The sequence below is a fragment of the Rutidosis leptorrhynchoides genome, chromosome 6, assembly GCF_046630445.1.
Source record: "Rutidosis leptorrhynchoides isolate AG116_Rl617_1_P2 chromosome 6, CSIRO_AGI_Rlap_v1, whole genome shotgun sequence".
In the NCBI taxonomy this organism is placed as follows: Eukaryota; Viridiplantae; Streptophyta; class Magnoliopsida; order Asterales; family Asteraceae; genus Rutidosis; species Rutidosis leptorrhynchoides.
The window spans coordinates 386,277,570-386,296,484 of NC_092338.1; the positions used below are offsets into that span (position 1 = coordinate 386,277,570).

At 31.7% G+C, this 18,915-nt stretch overlaps 2 protein-coding genes across 2 annotated transcripts; one reads left to right on the forward strand and one right to left on the reverse strand.

The window, feature by feature from the left end:
• The first annotated feature begins 13,588 nt into the window (after positions 1–13,588).
• Positions 13,589–15,471, forward strand: LOC139852452 (glutathione S-transferase T1-like). The gene is given in 8 exon segments (XM_071841751.1): positions 13,589–13,656; positions 13,835–13,908; positions 14,054–14,114; positions 14,204–14,257; positions 14,362–14,441; positions 14,811–14,998; positions 15,000–15,017; positions 15,121–15,471. Coding segments are annotated over 8 exon segments (717 nt in total). The 3' UTR covers positions 15,295–15,471.
• A 136-nt stretch (positions 15,472–15,607) lies between these two features.
• On the reverse strand, positions 15,608–18,915 carry LOC139853377 (tubulin beta-1 chain-like). The gene is made up of 3 exons (XM_071842765.1): positions 18,476–18,915; positions 17,510–17,779; positions 15,608–16,489 (listed from the first exon to the last, which is right to left on the reverse strand). Exons 1-3 carry the CDS (start codon positions 18,867–18,869, stop codon positions 15,813–15,815), a joined length of 1,341 nt encoding a protein of 446 aa, XP_071698866.1. The 5' UTR covers positions 18,870–18,915; the 3' UTR covers positions 15,608–15,812.

The following is an 18,915-nucleotide window of genomic DNA, read 5'->3' on the forward strand; positions in this document are numbered from 1 at the left end:
ATAACCTACTGTAAGAAACAAAGATTTCTTGAGGTTGGATGATCACCTTACAAGATTGGAAGTGAGCTAGTAAACTTGAAAGTATTCTTGATTTTATGTAACTAGAACTTGTAGAATTTATGAAGAACACTTAGAACTTGAAGATAGAACTTGAGAGAGATCAATTAGATGAAGAAAATTGAAGAATGAAAGTGTTTGTAGGTGTTTTTGGTCGTTGGTGTATGGATTAGATATAAAGGATATGTAATTTTGTTTTCATGTAAATAAGTCATGAATGATTACTCATATTTTTGTAATTTTATGAGATATTTCATGCTAGTTGCCAAATGATGGTTCCCACATATGTTAGGTGACTCACATGGGCTGCTAAGAGCTGATCATTGGAGTGTATATACCAATAGTACATACATCTAAAAGCTGTGTATTGTACGAGTACGAATATTGGTGCATACGAGTAGAATTGTTGATGAAACTGAACGAGGATGTAATTGTAAGCATTTTTGTTAAGTAGAAGTATTTTGATAAGTGTATTGAAGTCTTTCAAAAGTGTATAAATACATATTAAAACACTACATGTATATACATTTTAACTGAGTCGTTAAGTCATCGTTAGTCATTACATGTAAGTGTTGTTTTGAAACCTTTAGGTTAACGATCTTGTTAAATGTTGTTAACCCAATGTTTATAATATCAAATGAGATTTTAAATTATTATAGTATCATGATATTATCATGTATGAATATCTCTTAATATGATATATATACATTAAATGTCTTTACAACGATAATCGTTACATATATGTCTCGTTTAAAAATCATTAAGTTAGTAGTCTTGTTTTTACATATGTAGTTCATTGTTAATATACTTAATGATATGTTTACTTATCATAGTATCATGTTAACTATATATATATATATATATCCATATATATGTCATCATATAGTTTTTACAAGTTTTAACGTTCGTGAATCACCGGTCAACTTGGGTGGTCAATTGTCTATATGAAACATATTTCAATTAATCAAGTCTTAACAAGTTTGATTGATTAACATGTTGAAAACATTTAATCATGTAAATATCAATCTCAATTAATATATATAAACATGGAAAAGTTCGGGTCACTACACGTATTAGGCCAACAGTCTAAATCATGTATAACGGTAAATAACATGGCAATAACAGTAAGTCATACAGAAGTAGCATGCAATCGAAAGCAAGTAATATCATGCAGTAGTGAAATCATGTAGTAGCATACAGCATATAGCAGTAAATGTAAGCAGCAGCATGCAGTAAGTTCAGCGGAAACAAGTAAACTAGCAAGTTGTAGATTAGTCCTATTAGTGAATCCTAATCGGGTCGGTCTTACACTCACTAATGCAACCTAATTCCCTATAACCAATGCTCTGATACCAAATGTGATGCCCCGTACAAAACCATCGTGTACGAATCATCATCAACAAGATCATTACAAGGTCAAACACTATATGTTATTTCAAAATACGTTTGCATTCATGATAAAAGGTGACGTCATAGGAACGTCAAGTGTTTTACAACCAAAGTATACTTCTATGAACGGAAGCTAAGATAATAGCACGTGACCCTTAGGTCATTACAAATCATAGTTTCAAAAGTAAATAAGTCTGAATGCAAGATAAACAGTTCATGCGGTGATAACTCTAGAGCAGTGGGTGTCTACAGCAAGACTAGTACACATCGAAAGCAACATTAAGCATCTGAGAAAAACATGCTTAAAAATGTCAACACAAAGGTTGGTGAGCTATAGTTTAAGTATAACAGTATGTAAGGTAGGCCACGAGATTTCAGTGCTATAGAGAGCGTTTCAAAACAGTATGATAAAGTATATGTTTAACCGTGGGCACTTGGTAACTAACTTAACGTTTATACCCCCTGAAAGTACACTTGGCAAGTGCGTATGTTTACGAAGTATTAAACACTCGTTAAATGCTAGCGCGACTAGCCCGAGTGGGGATGTCAAACCCTATGGATCCATATCTAAGATTCGCGTTCACCGGTTCAAAAACCAATGACTAAACGTTACCGAGCTAAAGGGAATGTTTATGCCGTTGTATAACCCACACATATATAAGTTTAAGTACTCGTACCTAGTATGTAAAACGTAAAATGCGCATGTATTCTCAGTTCCCAAAATAGTTAAAGTAAAAAGGGAATGCTATAACTCACAATAATAAAGTAGCGGTAAAGTATGACTCGGGAAATAAGCAAGTACGTAGGTCCGGAAAGTCCTCAACCTAAGTCAAATAGTACTAAATCAGTAAATCATCTCAATAGGTTTAAATGTATGTAAATTAGGTCTTAAAGGTCATCATCATTCATCATTAAACAAAAGGTGTAAAGTAAGTTTCGTTCATGAAAAGAGTTTAAAACAAAGGCTGACTTCGGTCAGTCACCACGGCCTCTATACCTACTGAAATAAGGTGAGACTAGTGGCCATGGCTCCGTGTATGAGTCCTCTAGCTGTGGTAAAAATTATAGAAGCAAACTCGTCTTCGTTTGACCACGGCGACGGTCTAAGTGCGAGTAGGTCAGAATTTTCAGCACAACATTAAAAGGACATAGTGACGATCGGAGGGCCATAAATCCTAAACCGTAACTCGGATTAAGACGAGTCCTAAATGAAAAGTTATCTAATCGAACAGAGATAACTGAAAATTATCTTTACAGTATCCCAGGTCGTACTGATCAGACCCAGTAACAGTAAACAGTAGGTTCCAGGGTTTTTTGGTACTCGATGCTTATCATGGTTCTCATCCTTGATGCATATAGCTTCAAGTGTACAACTCGTTGATGTGTTTACATCATATTTACCAAGTTTTGACCATCATAACCCAAGTGTATGTCTAAGATAAGTAGCACAACTCAATTAAGTGTTGCAAGTGTTTTGATGAACCAAAGTTACATCAAAGTCTTAGATTTAACACATACATGAAATATAAAAGTAATATTGAACTACAACCTTGAATGTAAACTAACTAATCAAGATCTTAAGATGTAGAACATAGTTCTTAGTTAGATCTTGAAGATCTAAGACCCAAAAGTCTAGATCTAAAGTTATTAAGTTAAATCTAACACAAGTGTATGAAGTTATAACTAAAGAGTTACACTTCCATGTTCTTGAACTTTCAAGTTAACTTTTAGTTCCAAGAAGTATGAGATCAAGACTAACTTGTAATACTTGACCAAATCACAACTTTAAAGTACATAAAATGAAGAAATAATCTAAATAAACAAGTAACAAGTTCATGGGTTTCATACTTTAAAGATTCAAGCCAAAGCTTGATCTTTAAGAATGTAAACTTTTAAGTTTACAAACATGAATTACAAGTATGATTTTACAACATATGAACTTACAATCTTTTGAAACAATAAAAGTAGAACATAAACTAGAAAGCTTTGTTCTTGTTTGTTCTTGTAATACAAGATGATAAGAAGAATCAAACTAGAAAGCTTGATTCTTGTACTAATAAGCAAATAATAACTAAGAACAAGTAACAATCAACAACAATTACAACTACAAGTAAATAAATAACAACAAAGAACAAATGATGATGATGATTATGTAAGTATGTGTTTCGGTTTTAGATGAAGAAAAAGAAGAGAAGAAATGCTCAAGATACTTACAAAGTTTAGAGAGAAAAGAGAGAAAATGAGTTGCAAGTATTGTGTGTGTGTAATAAAATGGAGACTAGTGAATGAAGTAATAAAAAAAATGAAACCAAAAACCCTCTAAAGGCCTTTTTGGCCATTGGTTTGCAAAGAGGAAAGGGGGGAGGGAGTTGTCTACTAGATCCATGCATGTAAGGCTTAAAAAAAGGTGGTTATTAGAGGTATTCTCATGGGAAAGAGTTGTAACTAGATTCTTTAAGTATTAAACTAACTAGTTAAGTCATAAGTGATACTTACATGAAGTAATGGGCTAAATAATCCTTTAAGTGAGTAGGGTGGGCTTATAAGCACATTAACATTAGCAAAAGCCCAAGTTCAAGTAGTTAGCAAATAAATCCAACAAAGCCCAAGTAATTAACTAATAACCTTAGTTAATTAAAAATGATTAATAAAACTTAATCATGAATGTAAATAATACTCTAAAAATATTATTCGTGTAATGTACGTGTGTCACAAAGACGTTTCGGGCATTTAAAGTCAAGTATGATCAATCATGGTAACAAGTAAATGTAATAACATACATTCGTTTAAATCACAAGTATTAATAATAAACATTATTAAGAAATAAACATTGGAAAACCCTGGGTCGTTACATATACAACCACTAGCTTTAAAAGATATGATCTGTTTGTGAGGTGTACACAACCATCATATTTAAAAGAATGGCCTGATTGTATGATTTTGCATGACCATGCGGAATGCCGGTATGCGGGGGATATTCTATATGCATCTTGTTAAGGTCGATTACCAGGTGTTTATATATCGTATGAATGATTTTCCAGCAGTGAGCAGACCTGCACAGTTTGTTTTCGAAATATGAGTATCTTGTGGTCTATTATACTATCTGAAATGATTATTTATGATAAACTAATGAACTCACCAACCTTTTGGTTGACACTTTAAAGTATGTTTATTCTCAGGTATTAAAGAAACCTTCCGCTGTGCATTTGCTCATATTAGAGATATTACTTGGAGTCATTCATGACATATTTCAAAAGACGTTGCATTCAAGTTGCCGAGTTCATCAAGATTATTACTAAGTCAATTATAGTTTGATATATTATTAAATGGTATGCATGCCGTCAACTGTCGATGTAATGAAAGTTTGTCTTTTAAAAACGAATGCAATGTTTGTAAAATGTATCATATAGAGGTCAAGTACCTCGCGATGTAACCAAATGTAATGTATTCGTCCAGATGGATTAGGATGGGTCGCTTCAGTTGGTATCAGAGCGGTGGTCTTAGCGAACCAGGTCTTGCATTAGTGTGTCTAACTGATAGTTGTTTAGATGCATTAATGACTCTGGACTTCGACAGTGTCAGCATGTCAAAACTTTTGCTTATCATTTCGTGTCGAAAATTATTTGCTTATCTTCCTTAAAGTCTAGACACGTCTTACTGCATTTAATGCATTGATAGTGTATAGACAAAATTCATATCTTAGCGTATCTGTTACTGTAGACTTTATCTGACACGTTTCCTTAATTCCCTCCGTAATTTACGGGATCTTCTGTACTATGTATAGGTATTCTATGTAATTAGAATATCATCCGATATCCGAAAATCATTTCATACCGAAAAACCCTTTACTCAATCGTACGAAATGAAACTCGCCACTAGTTCAAGTCTCTCAGATTCTGACATGGATGTTCACCAAAGCTCCGAAAGCAGCGTCACCGGAATGAATCACCCAATCAGTCATCCCCAATGCATCTAATGGGTTCATAGCCTACTTAATCATTGGAGACAAGAAGAAGGCGATCCCTTGCATCCACCAAAGTTCCCTCTTGGTGAAGAATCTGAAGTACTTACCGGCGAACCTATCCGAAACACCATTTTCAGCCTCATTCTAGAGTAACTCGACACGATTATATTCTATCTACAATTCTAAACCTTATTCATCCGCTCGTTCTGACCGACAATCATCCCGGAATAATAGAAGAAGTCAACAAACTTCGCGCTCGAATAATCAATTTGGAGAATATGGTGCAAAATTTACTAGCTTCAGCAACATCATCGGCACCAACAGTACCATCAATAAACAGCACCAGTACCATCAATAATCCATGCCTCAACATCTCATTCTGTACGTCGAGCATAATCATCGTTCTACATGACGTTCTACATCAATTATCTTCGTTCTTCATGGTTATTATGTAATATCTAATGTTTTAGAGATTATGTATTCAAGTTCTAATGGTAAATCAAATGAGTTTAATATCATATTAACTCATTAAATCTGTATTACATCTGAAGATATATATATATATATATATATATATATATATATATATATATATATATATATATATATATATATATATATATATATATATATATATATGAAAGTATATTTTCATAAGGATTGTAATTAAAAATTCTTTTGTACAAACTGTTAATGGTGAAAATATTTTAATGGGTAGGTAATACCCGAGGAATATTTAGATTTCATATTAATAAGTTACACTATACATTCTTCGAATCTGATTCAATAGTCATTTACTATCCTACTTACATCCACCGATATACGTATTCGTTCACCACAGTATAACCATTTTCATTCAATTTCATATTTGGATTTTGACTTATCAGAATCCAACAAGTGGCATAATGAAGAAAACATTGGACAAAATAAAATTTGTTAGAAACAAACAAATTAACTATGAGAAATTGTGTTAAGAATCCACGCTAACAAAATCCTAGCTAACTGTTCCTAGCTAACTAATAATTCCGTATTACATTTTATTTATCGCAATTTATTATCGCAATTTATATTCTCGCAATTTTATTTATCGTCATTTAATTTCTGTTATTTATTTTTATGCACTTTAAATATCGGGACACGTATACAATGTTTTGACATATCATATCGACGTCATCTATATATATTATTTGGAATAACCATAGACACTCTATATGCAGTAATGATCAAGTTCTCTATACAGAGTTGAGGTTGATTCTAAAATAATATATATACCTTGAGTTGTGATCGAGTCTGAGACATGTATATAACGGGTCATGACATGTATTAATTAATTCGAATATAATATATTAAACTATATATGAATTATTGAATCACCAACTGTGGACTACTAACTGTGGACTACCAATATTGAACAATTAAAAATGAATTAAAATATTGATTATAACATATGAAAATAAATATTTCTTCAAGTTGCCACTTGATTTCATCTTAAACCTCATTTTTACCTTGACGATTACAATCTGCGTTCAAACCTTTCATGATTTTTGAAGACACCTCAATCGAAAGGATGAACTAACCGCACTTCATCTACGGAAGGAAAGATTTATGCATATAGTTATGCACCTGAAAAACTCTCGGAAACTGAGTAAACATTAACAAGTATCTGTGATAGCTCCTTTGGCGTTGTTATTACCGAAAATAATTTTTACAATCCCTCTCCAAATTAGTCAATTTTGTTATAGCTCCAACAAATCAACTTCGACTTTTCGTTCGAAACAACCTTATTATAACCTTGATATATATGTGTGCTCTATTATTGTTACCGGAGAACCATTTATATTTCACCACATTGGCAGTAAACTTATCAACAACTTTGTTGATCTTTGACTTTCCGAAAAATCATTATATTTATCGAAACCCTAACATATACTCATCTGCATCTCATAACGAGAATTACCGTATCAATCACTGAGAATTAGCAATTAGTATTTTGAATCTCGCAGTGTTTCTACATCAACAGTTATATGTATACATATAACAATTATCTCTTAGAATTATGATCTTCCACTTTGAAATTTTGAAAAGCATCTAGTCTGCGAATCAGTTCTTGAAATTTTGAAAAATGTTGATGAAGAAGCAAAAACTGTAAACGACCTTAACAGCCAAAAGTTGGATGATAAAGAATTGTATGTTGGCAAAGCTCAGAAATGTTGAAACTGGAAAACGGATTGAGCAAATCATGAAGGAGACTATGGACAAATCACAAGGACTAAACTTGTAAATAAATAATCCAGATGATTCTGTTTCTGATGAAATTTTTAGCGAATACCTTGCTCCTTAATTGTTCAAAATCATTGTGAATGAATTTCTTCATCACACTTTGAATCTAAAATTCTAAGATATTATCGTATCTTTCATTGTAAATGCTCTCAAGATTTCTGAAGATATCTTCATAAATATTCTTGCCGGATATTAATTATCTCTCCGCTCTATCTGTGTTATGTCATAAAAGAAAAACTGTTTTAGTTTCTAAATCTCTGGAAACTTCGAGTTTAAAATATGAATGATTTTGAAGTAGTGTTGGGAACTGATGCATGAGTTAGTATAATATAATGACACTTGATCAACGTGATTATATTATAGTAAGTCATGCTGAGTTTTTAATGGAACGTGATGATTCACAGATCATAACGTCATCATGTGCCATGTTGCACGACTCTTACATTCTATCTAATATATAAACATATCAAGAACATAATTTCTTGATAGTTCTATCTTTTCTCTTAAATTCTGGTAATTTAACCAATCAAGATCGTGATATTACAATTTATCTCTTAGAACATTTACCATGTTCATTCGAAGCTCCATGCTTATGAATTCTGAACCATTACTTGCGAAAAGAAAACAGAAGTATGGAACTTCACAATCTAAAGGAAACGAAGGCGATGGATTTATAGTAAAATATCAGACAAAAAAATCGAGACAGATTATCGCATTAAATCGAAGGGGATTATAATTTCCTTAATTACCGAAGAACCGAATCTTATTACAAAGATTTTCTCTAAATCCCTTGAATTCCGGAATTCAACCGAGACAACGTCAAAAGTTACGACGAACCTTATTTTCTAAATTCAATGGTGACTACGTCAAAGGTTATGACGAATCTTTATTTCCTCATTCCAATCTTTTGTGGTAGCTTCATTCGTACTCTTAGAATAATCAAATTATTTTATACTTATTACTTAATGGTAATAAAACTCTAATTTTCAGCTCATATGCGTCATAAAAACATACTTATTGATAGCCATAACCATCCCAATCAAATTTCGGGACGAAATTCCTTTAACGGGTAGGTACTGTGAGGACCCGGAAATTTTTGACCAAATTTAAACTTAATCTTCATATGATTTCGATACGATAAGCAAAGTCTGTAATGTTGAGTCTCGAAAATTTTGAAACTATGTTTTTATGTTCAATTGACCTTCGACTGTTTCCAATGATTCACGAACAACTATTTGTAAATAGATTCATATATATTAAAGTATGTATATATATATGTACATGAATATTAATTGTAAATATATAAGATTAAATATTAAATTTATTTATTTGAAAACATATATTTAATGTATTTAATTATATAATAAAACCTGAATCTATATATATATATATATATATATATATATATATATATATATATATATATATATATATATAAAGTATATTAAAAATAAATATTAAATAATTGTAATACTCGTCTGATGTTCCGATTGATATTAAGCAAGTTAAATTCAAACATATGTAATTTTAAAATAAACGGTGATACGAAAATGAGTTTTATAAATTTTAGGCTTATTAATATATATTTGGAAGTTGTTTGTCAAATTTTAAAATTTTTTATATTTTACTTGGGGGATGGGAGTGAATAATTAATGTAATTTTTATTTAATAATTTATGATTGAATTTTATACCATAATGATTAAAATAAATAAATAAAGTTAATTTAAAAATATGGGATTTTTCTGAAGACTTTTATCCGCCACTAATTTCAAATAGTGCACGATACCCCGTCCGTGAAGGAGTGTCGGCAGAAGAAAACTCCACTGGTTACTGTTTCCAATCATTCACTTATTAAATAATATAATTATTATTAATATTAAATATTATATATATATATATTACATAGCATATATCTATATATGTGCGTATGAGTATCCAAGGGAGGGAGAAGAGAAACCACCGACTACCAGACTCGCCCACCACCATAGCCATCACCGGAGCACCACTCCGGCATACACCAACCGCCACCATCACCGGAAACCACCACTTAACCTCTGAACAATCGCCACCTTCTTTCTCTTCTTCACGAACTTGAAACCAAACCCAAATGACTCTTCCATTGTTGCTGCTGTTTGGAGACCGAGAAGCACCACCACCCACCTTTTAACACCTGCAAAAACCAACCTCACCATCATCATGTATTTATTTAATTTTTCTTTCTTTCTTCTCGTTCGGTTTCTATATTATTATTTTTTCAGCCATCACGTTAACAACACTACTTATTTCTGCTTCTGTAATGATTAATGATGATACCGTTACATCTTTGATGAGAAAAGAAGATGATACAGTGTTTAACGATGATGGTACTCATGCTACTACTTCGTGTTCTTTCTGTTTTCCGGCCAAACACAAAACCAAACACACAATCGTATTTTCTTGCTGTTTGTTGTAGTTATTGAACGGCTGAACTCATCACGCATATATAAGAAACCCTTCTGCCTTGATCTTGTTTTCTGTTTTCAGTTCATGTTAAAATATTGATGAAGAAAAAGATGAATAGTTATCGGGTTTCGATAAAGGTGATAGCAAAAGTGATAATTGTGATCGAGATGCTTGAAGAATGATGATGACGATAACTATAAAGATTTTGTGATGTTATGATGATGAAGTTATGATGAATATTAACACAAGAAGCGGTATATTTTTTCGGTTCCGTCGACGAACCAGAGAAACCAAGCAACCCTTTATCACTTTGGACTTATTTTAAACTGTTAGGCTGTGGTTTCAGTTGGGCCGTGTTCCTGTTATGGTGTTGGGCTTCCAGTTCGTCATTTTGATTGGGCCGAGAGTTAGAATAATGATGGTGATGATCTGATCGAGTTGATGAAAGAGAAGAGGAAGAATAGAATGTAATACGAGTTATAGAGGTATTAGTCATGTAATAAACAAGAAAAGCATGGATGGATGGATGGATGGATGGTTTAGGGGTGTTGGCATGGAACGAGAGGTCTTGGGTTAGAGTCCGGTTTGAGGCGTTTTTTTTTTTTTTTTCTTTTTGAAAGGCAGACGTTTTCTTTTTAAAAGAGTTTTTGAGGTAGTTTTCCATTTTAAAAATTATTATTATTACTATTATTATTATTAAGTGTTAATATTATTTTTATTATTTTTATTATTGGTATTATAATTAATATTTGTTAGTATTAAGTATGATGAATCTTAGAATTATTATTATGAACATCATTATTAATTATTGATATTATTACAAGTATTATAATTATTAATACTATTATTATTACTAATATAGGTATATTTATTATTATTATTATTATTATTATTATTACTATTATTATTATTATTATTATTATTATTATTATTATTATTATTATTATTATTATTATTATTATTATTATTGTTATTATTAGTACTAATACATGAAATGAATAGAACTTATGATTTCAAGTATAGTTACAAAAATGAATATTATTATCATTGTTGTTAAGTTAAGTATTATTATTACTATCATATTACGATTTATTATTATCAGTAAATATTAGTATTATCTTTATTATTATCATTATTATGTTATCAGATCATTACAAGTATTATTAATATTACTAAGCATCACTGTTAGAATTATCATTTAAACATTAATACTATTAATATGATTACTGACATTATTATTAAAATTACCATTATTATTAAAAATATTATTTTTATGAAAACTATCATTTTATCTTATCATTATTATCTTTTCATCAAAATATATCATTATTACTATTATTATTATTATTATTATTATTATTATTATTATTATTATTATTATTATTATTATTATTATTATTAGCATTATAATTAGTATTATTATCCTTATTCTATTAATATTATTAACTATTATTTTGCAAACAAATGAAATTTAGATAAAAATGTATTATTTACATAAGTATACCAATATTAGTTAATTATATGTTTTAACTAATATTATTTACATTAATATAACGTTGATTAAATTATATATAAAATAACTAATATAACATATTATAAATATTAACAAAATTATATATAAGGATATTAATATTAAATCATAATAAATACATATAAATTGTTTGATTACGATTATATATGTTAATATATATATAAATGATATAGGTTCGTGAATCCGAGGCCAACCCTGCACTTATCCAGTGTCGTCATATGTATTTTTACTACAAAATACAGTATTGTGAGTTTCATTACTCCCCTTTTAAATGCTTTTGCAATATATATTTTTGGGACTGAGAATACATGCGCTACTTTTATAAATGTTTGGCGGAATGGACACAAGTACTTAAAAACATTCTACGAATGAGTTATGAGTACATCGGATATCACCCCTTTTAGTCTGGTAATCAGAGAATTAGGGAACAGACACCCTAATTGACGCAAATCCTAAAGATAGATCTATGGGCACTAACAAGCCCCAGTCAGAGAATTTGAACTGCTTTAGTACTTCGAAATAGGTATACAACCGCCAGCTTTAAAAGATATGATCTGTTTGTGAGGTGTACACAACCATCATATTTAAAAGAGTGGCCTGATTGTATGCTTTTGCATGATCGTGCGGAATGCCGGTATGCGGGGGATATTCTATATGCATCTTGTTAAGGTCGATTACCATGTGTTTATATATCGTATGAATGATTTTCCAGCAGTGAGCAGACCTGCACAGATTGTTTTCGAAATATGAGTATCTTGTGGTCTATTATACTATCTGAAATGATTATTTATGATAAACTAATGAACTCACCAACCTTTTGGTTGACACTTTAAAGCATGTTTATTCTCAGGTATTAATGAAACCTTCTGTTGTGCATTTGCTCATATTAGAGATATTACTTGGAGTCATTCATGACATATTTCAAAAGATGTTGCATTCGAGTCGTTGAGTTCATCAAGATTATTACTAAGTTAATTATAGTTGGATATATTATGAAATGGTATGCATGCCGTCAACTGTCGATGTAATGAAAGTTTGTCTTTTAAAAACGAATGCAATGTTTGTAAAATGTATCATATAGAGGTCAAGTACCTCGCGATGTAACCAAATGTAATGTATTCGTCCAGATGGATTAGGACGGGTCGCTTCAGTTGGTATCAGAGCGGTGGTCTTAGCGAACCAGGTCTTGCATTAGTGTAACTGATAGTTGTTTAGATGCGTTAATGAGTCTGGACTTCGACCGTGTCTGCATGTCAAAAGTTTTGCTTATCATTTCGTGCCGAAAATTATTTGCTTATCATCCTTAAAGTCTAGACACGTCTTACTGCATTTAATGCATCGATAGTGTATAGACAAAATTCATATCTTAGCGTATCTGTTACTGTAGACTTTATATGACACGTTTCCTTAATTCCCTCCGTAATTTACGGGATCTTCTGTACTATGTATAGGTATTCTATGTAATTAGAATATCATCCGATATCCGAAAATCATTTCATACCGAAAAACCCTTTACTCAATTCAAAATTTAGAATTGGTTTCCTTCTGCATAGCTTTTATACCTTCGCGTACTCAATTCAAAATAATTAATTAAAATAATTCAAAATTATTTAATTAAAATAATTAACATAATTATTAATAAGATTTAATAATAATAATTAATTAATAAGATTTAATTTTAATTCAAAATTATTTAGATTAATGACATCACTCACCATTCTTAGATTTTTTTTTCTTTATTTTTTTGATTTTTTCTTAATAAAGAAATTAGCTTAATAATGACATCATCATTTTATCATTTTAATTTTTTTACTATAAATGAGATAAGATATATTCGTTCATTAGTATCATATATTTGTTAAGAAATATACTAGAATTTTGAAGTGTAATCCAATTTTTGAGAGAAAAAAAAAAAAAAAAAAAGATGACAACGCTGAAAATATATTGTGATCGAATGTCCCAACCATCTCGTGCCATTCTCATCTTCTGCAAGTTTGTTTTTCTATCCCACTTTTTTTATATAATAATTTGTTTTGTGTAATTTTTTTAAATTTCACATTGTGTGAGATAAGGTTTAAGAATGTTTTTGTTTATTGTTGGACTGATTCTTGATAAAAAAAAAAATTTGTGTTTTTTTATGACAGTAATTGTCTTTTATGTAATTTTGAAGGATGAATGGGATAGAGTTTGAGGAAATCACGGTAAAAATCTTGGAAGATGAACAACATGCCCCTGAATATAAAGGTTCATTATATAAAAATCTTTAATTGCTTTGTGTTAAGACTTAAGATTGTGCATTTTTTAATTTTTAGTTATTTAATATATATTAGATCAGAAAAGAATCATTAACTAATTAACATAAGTATTTCTATTGGTGCTCTTTATGCAGAAATAAATCCCATGTCTCAAGTTCCAGCAATAGTCCATGGAGAGTTTAAGCTGTTTGAGAGGTCTTTTTTTTATCTAACCAATGAAATATATACATTCATTTTCGGTTTGTATTACTTTAAATGATGTATAAATGTGTTTTCGCTTTCAGCCACGCCATTCTTATCTACTTATGTAGTGCGTTTCCGGAAGTGGCTAGTCACTGGTGAGTTGAATTTCATCTTAGTCTTATATATCAGCAGACAAATTCTATAGATCGTTCCAAACTGTTACGTTGTTGTAATATGGAAAATGTTTATATATTTGTAGGTATCCGAGTGATATATATGAAAGAGCTAAGGTTCACTCAGTTCTAGACTGGCATCATTCTAATCTGCACCGTGGGTCAGGTGATACTTTTATCTAAGTTTTTTTCATACATATATGCATGGCTGTAAAAGTCCCCCGACTAGTCGGGATTAAAATGTTTTCTGACATGTTCTCAACTTGGCTGATCTATTCGTCAAAGTTGTCAAATGTCCAATTAACCGGGTCAAAGTTGGATTTATTAGTTCAAAGTTAGCTTTATTAGGTCAAATATTGGTCAAATTCAGTCAAAGTTTAGTCAACATCTGACTAGTCTCCGACTTGGCCTATAAGTCCCTATAAGGTTCTGACTGACTAGTCCCGACTATCGACTTTTGCAACCTTGATTATATGTTAGATAAAATTCAAGGATTGTTTTATCATAAGGTTAGTTATATACTTTCTGGTTTCAGTTGGAGTTCTTATAAACACGGTGTTTTTACCATTGAGAGGCCTCCCTCTAAACCCTCAAGCAACTGAAGAAGCTGAGAAAACACTTGTGAAATCGTTGTCTATAATTGAAGATTTTTGGCTAAAAGATGGAAAGTTTTTGGTTGGAAGATCGGAACCATCATTAGCAGATCTCTGCTTAGTAAGTGAGTTAAATCATGGAACTTCAGGTAACGATATAAAAACTTAATCAAAAGAATTGATAAAGTTTTCTCATTTCATCATGGTTTTGGTTAATTCTGTAACAAAATGTGATATTGAATGTGTGTTCAGCTTCTGAGTGAGAAGAATCACGAGCGGATATTTTGCCCTTTCAAGAAAGTGTCTCAGTGGATCGAAGATATAAAGAGTGCAACTGCACCTCATTGGGATGAAGTTCACAAGGTTCTGTTTCAAGCCAAGAAATTATTCCAGGGACAGGTGGAGAATTTGGACAAAACAAACTGAAGTGAAAGTTATGTGATCACACAACCTCCATGCAACATTTCGCCATTGTTGAAGACCAAATTTGATTTGATTTCTGTATGATACATCATGTCATGCTGCTACTTTATGTATCTTAATTTGCACCAAACTATTTGAAGATCATGTTATCATTTGCCACATTTCAATAAACTGAATTTCATCGTTTATGTTGATTGAAGTTTACAATTGCACCCACAAAAAAACGTTTTAATCTTTGAACTGTAATAAAACATTCAAACATCCTTATCAGCATATAAAATCTAGTTACCAGTAACCTGCATTATATTGGACTAAGTTTTAAAAAACAATACACTGGTAATTCACTAGCATATTCCATAAAGAGACCCACTTAGCAAACCAACACAAAGTTCAACATTCAAGAAAGTAGCACTCAACACTAACTCATAAAGTTTCATCACCAACAAACCAAACCAGATCCAACAAAAACACAATACTAAAGTTAACCTAAAAGACAAATTCAAACCAAATTTTACTATTCTTTAAGCTTCTTCCTCATACACTTCATCTTCCTCATACTCACCTTCCTCATCAGCAGTCGCATCTTGGTATTGTTGATACTCAGAAACAAGATCATTCATGTTACTTTCGGCTTCAGTAAACTCCATTTCGTCCATTCCTTCCCCCGTATACCAATGCAAAAAAGCCTTCCTTCTAAACATAGCCGTGAATTGCTCACTCACTCGCCTAAACATTTCCTGAATCGAAGTCGAGTTTCCAATAAAAGTGGACGCCATTTTCAGACCCGTTGGAGGAATGTCACACACAGTTGACTTCACATTGTTTGGAATCCACTCAACAAAGTAAGACGAGTTCTTGTTTTGTACATTAATCATCTGCTCATCAACCTCCTTTGTACTCATCTTACCACGGAACATTGCTGATGCGGTGAGGTAGCGGCCATGGCGGGGATCGGCGGCACACATCATGTTTTTGGCGTCCCACATTTGTTGAGTGAGCTCTGGTACAGTTAAGGCTCTGTACAGTTGGGACCCACGAGATGTCAAGGGTGCAAAGCCAACCATGAAGAAGTGGAGTCGAGGGAATGGGATCAAGTTAACTGCAAGCTTGCGAAGATCCGAGTTTAGTTGACCCGGGAAGCGAAGGCAGCAAGTGACACCACTCATGGTAGCAGAGATTAAGTGATTCAGATCTCCAACTGTACACAAGTCACAAAAACAGTTATTATATATAAATCATATACGACAATGGTTATGTGGTGTATCATTTCGAAGAAAAAAAAACTACTTGGTAACTAATAACACATCAATGACCATAACAAAAACATATATTTATAGTAAATATTTATACCAATCGTCACATTTTTAGAGTTGTATTAGTTTATTTTGTTGCCATTCAAGGCCCCATGTCTTTCTACAAATGGTAAGTTTTTCATGAATATAGTAACATAAGTACAGAATTTTAACCAACAGTTAAGACAGATCTGTAAAACTGTTGACTGGATGATTAGAAAAACAAGTAAAATTGAAAAAAGAATACGTAAGTAAGAAACTAATAAAATATAATAGAATTTTTTACCAAATAAATACAGAAATACAACATATATTGCTACCTCTTTAAATACTGACAGATTTATTATTCTTTTATTCAATTTTAAACAACCAGAGTAAAAAAAGTTATTGGCTATTTTTGAATAAGAAAGCTTTTTTTTAGGTTTTGTAAGCTTGGATTTTCAATTAAGAAAGGAATCACATGAAAGGCTGAAATTTGACAACTGTTTTATGCACCTAAAAAAAGAAAGAATCTTGTTTTATGCAGGGGATCACATGAAATGAGTTGCTACTCACATGACCTGAAGAGTACAATACACAAGTGCTTTGACCAAGTACCACATCAAAATTCATAATCAAAAAGTAGAAATCCAATTATCACAAACTATTCCAACTGCATTCTTTAAATTATACCAAACAGGCCAACAATGCAAGATGGTACAGCTTAAAGAGCATATGGATTTTAATACTAGCTCATGTGCACATCTAACAAATTTCAGAGAAAGCAGTTGAGTATTAAGATACTTCATAAATAAGGTTGTTTCAAAGCATCAACACACAAGTACACTGTCAATGCCTCAATATCAGGACCCACAATAAATGATTAAAAGTTTTTTCATGAGAAATATTATATTTTTGTTAGGACTCTATTGAGAAGAGGGACTTACAGCTGGGAGTAGTGAGTTTGAGAGTACGAAAACAGATATCATAAAGAGCCTCATTATCAAGAACCATGCATTCATCAGCATTTTCAACAAGCTGATGAACAGATAAAGTTGCATTGTACGGTTCAACAACTGTATCTGAGACCTTAGGCGATGGAAAAACTGAGAATGTAAGCATCATTCGGTCCGGATACTCCTCCCTTATCTTGGAGATCAACAAAGTCCCCATTCCAGACCCTGTTCCTCCTCCTAATGAATGGCATACCTGAAACCCTGTTGCCAAACACACCATCAAACAGTATACAATAATATCAGAGTATATTTTAAGCCAGAGTTGATTCACTAACAAATACAACAAGAATATCAATATATTAAGACTTTATACATCATAGAAAATTCAACAGCATACATTGAATCAAGTTTCAACAACAAGTTGATAACATCTTGTTGTGGTTCTAATCTAAGTATTTTAATACTGTAAGTAATACTAGTAGCTTATCGGTTATTAGAGTAGAATAGAGTATACAGTATCCAGTATCCTTGTATATAGGAAATGGAAATGGAAATGGAAATGGAAATAGAAAACAGTAATGTATGTTTAAATCCAAATGTATGTGTAATATATGTATTAAAAAAACATATAATATGCGCATATCATTTTCCTATTAAAAATAAACAATTAGAGCTAATCTATATGAAATTAGGACTAATCTATATAACACATATCAATTTGGCAGATCTACTTCCAAAACCCTAGTTTACCAAAAGTAGAATCATAACAACACAAAATTAAAAACAGTAAATTCATTTCATAGTCAAATCATAGACCATATAATCAAATCAAATCAAAACATATACATATACATATACATATACATATACATTCAGATCTGTAATCATTATTTGCTACAATAATTAAAAAAAATTCAAAATAAAATTAGAAATAGAGATAGATGTAGAAACATAAACCTTGAAGACAGTCACAATTCTCAGCTTCCTTACGAACAACATCAAGAACAGAATCAATCAACTCCGCTCCTTCAGTATAATGACCTTTCGCCCAATTATTTCCGGCACCGGACTGCCCAAACACAAAGTTATCAGGTCTGAAGATCTGGCCGTACGGTCCAGATCGGACACTGTCCATAGTACCTGGCTCAAGGTCCATGAGAATGGCGCGTGGAACAAACCTACCACAACTAGCTTCATTGTAGTACACATTCACGCGCTCAAGTTGTAGATCCTGGTCGCCAGAGTAACGGCCAGTGGAATCGATACCGTGCTCGGCGCAAACGACCTCCCAGAACTTGGCTCCGATCTGGTTGCCGCATTGGCCGCCTTGAATGTGAAGGATTTCTCTCATGATTTTGTTAGGGTTTTGGGATATTAGATACAGAGAAATGGAGTGT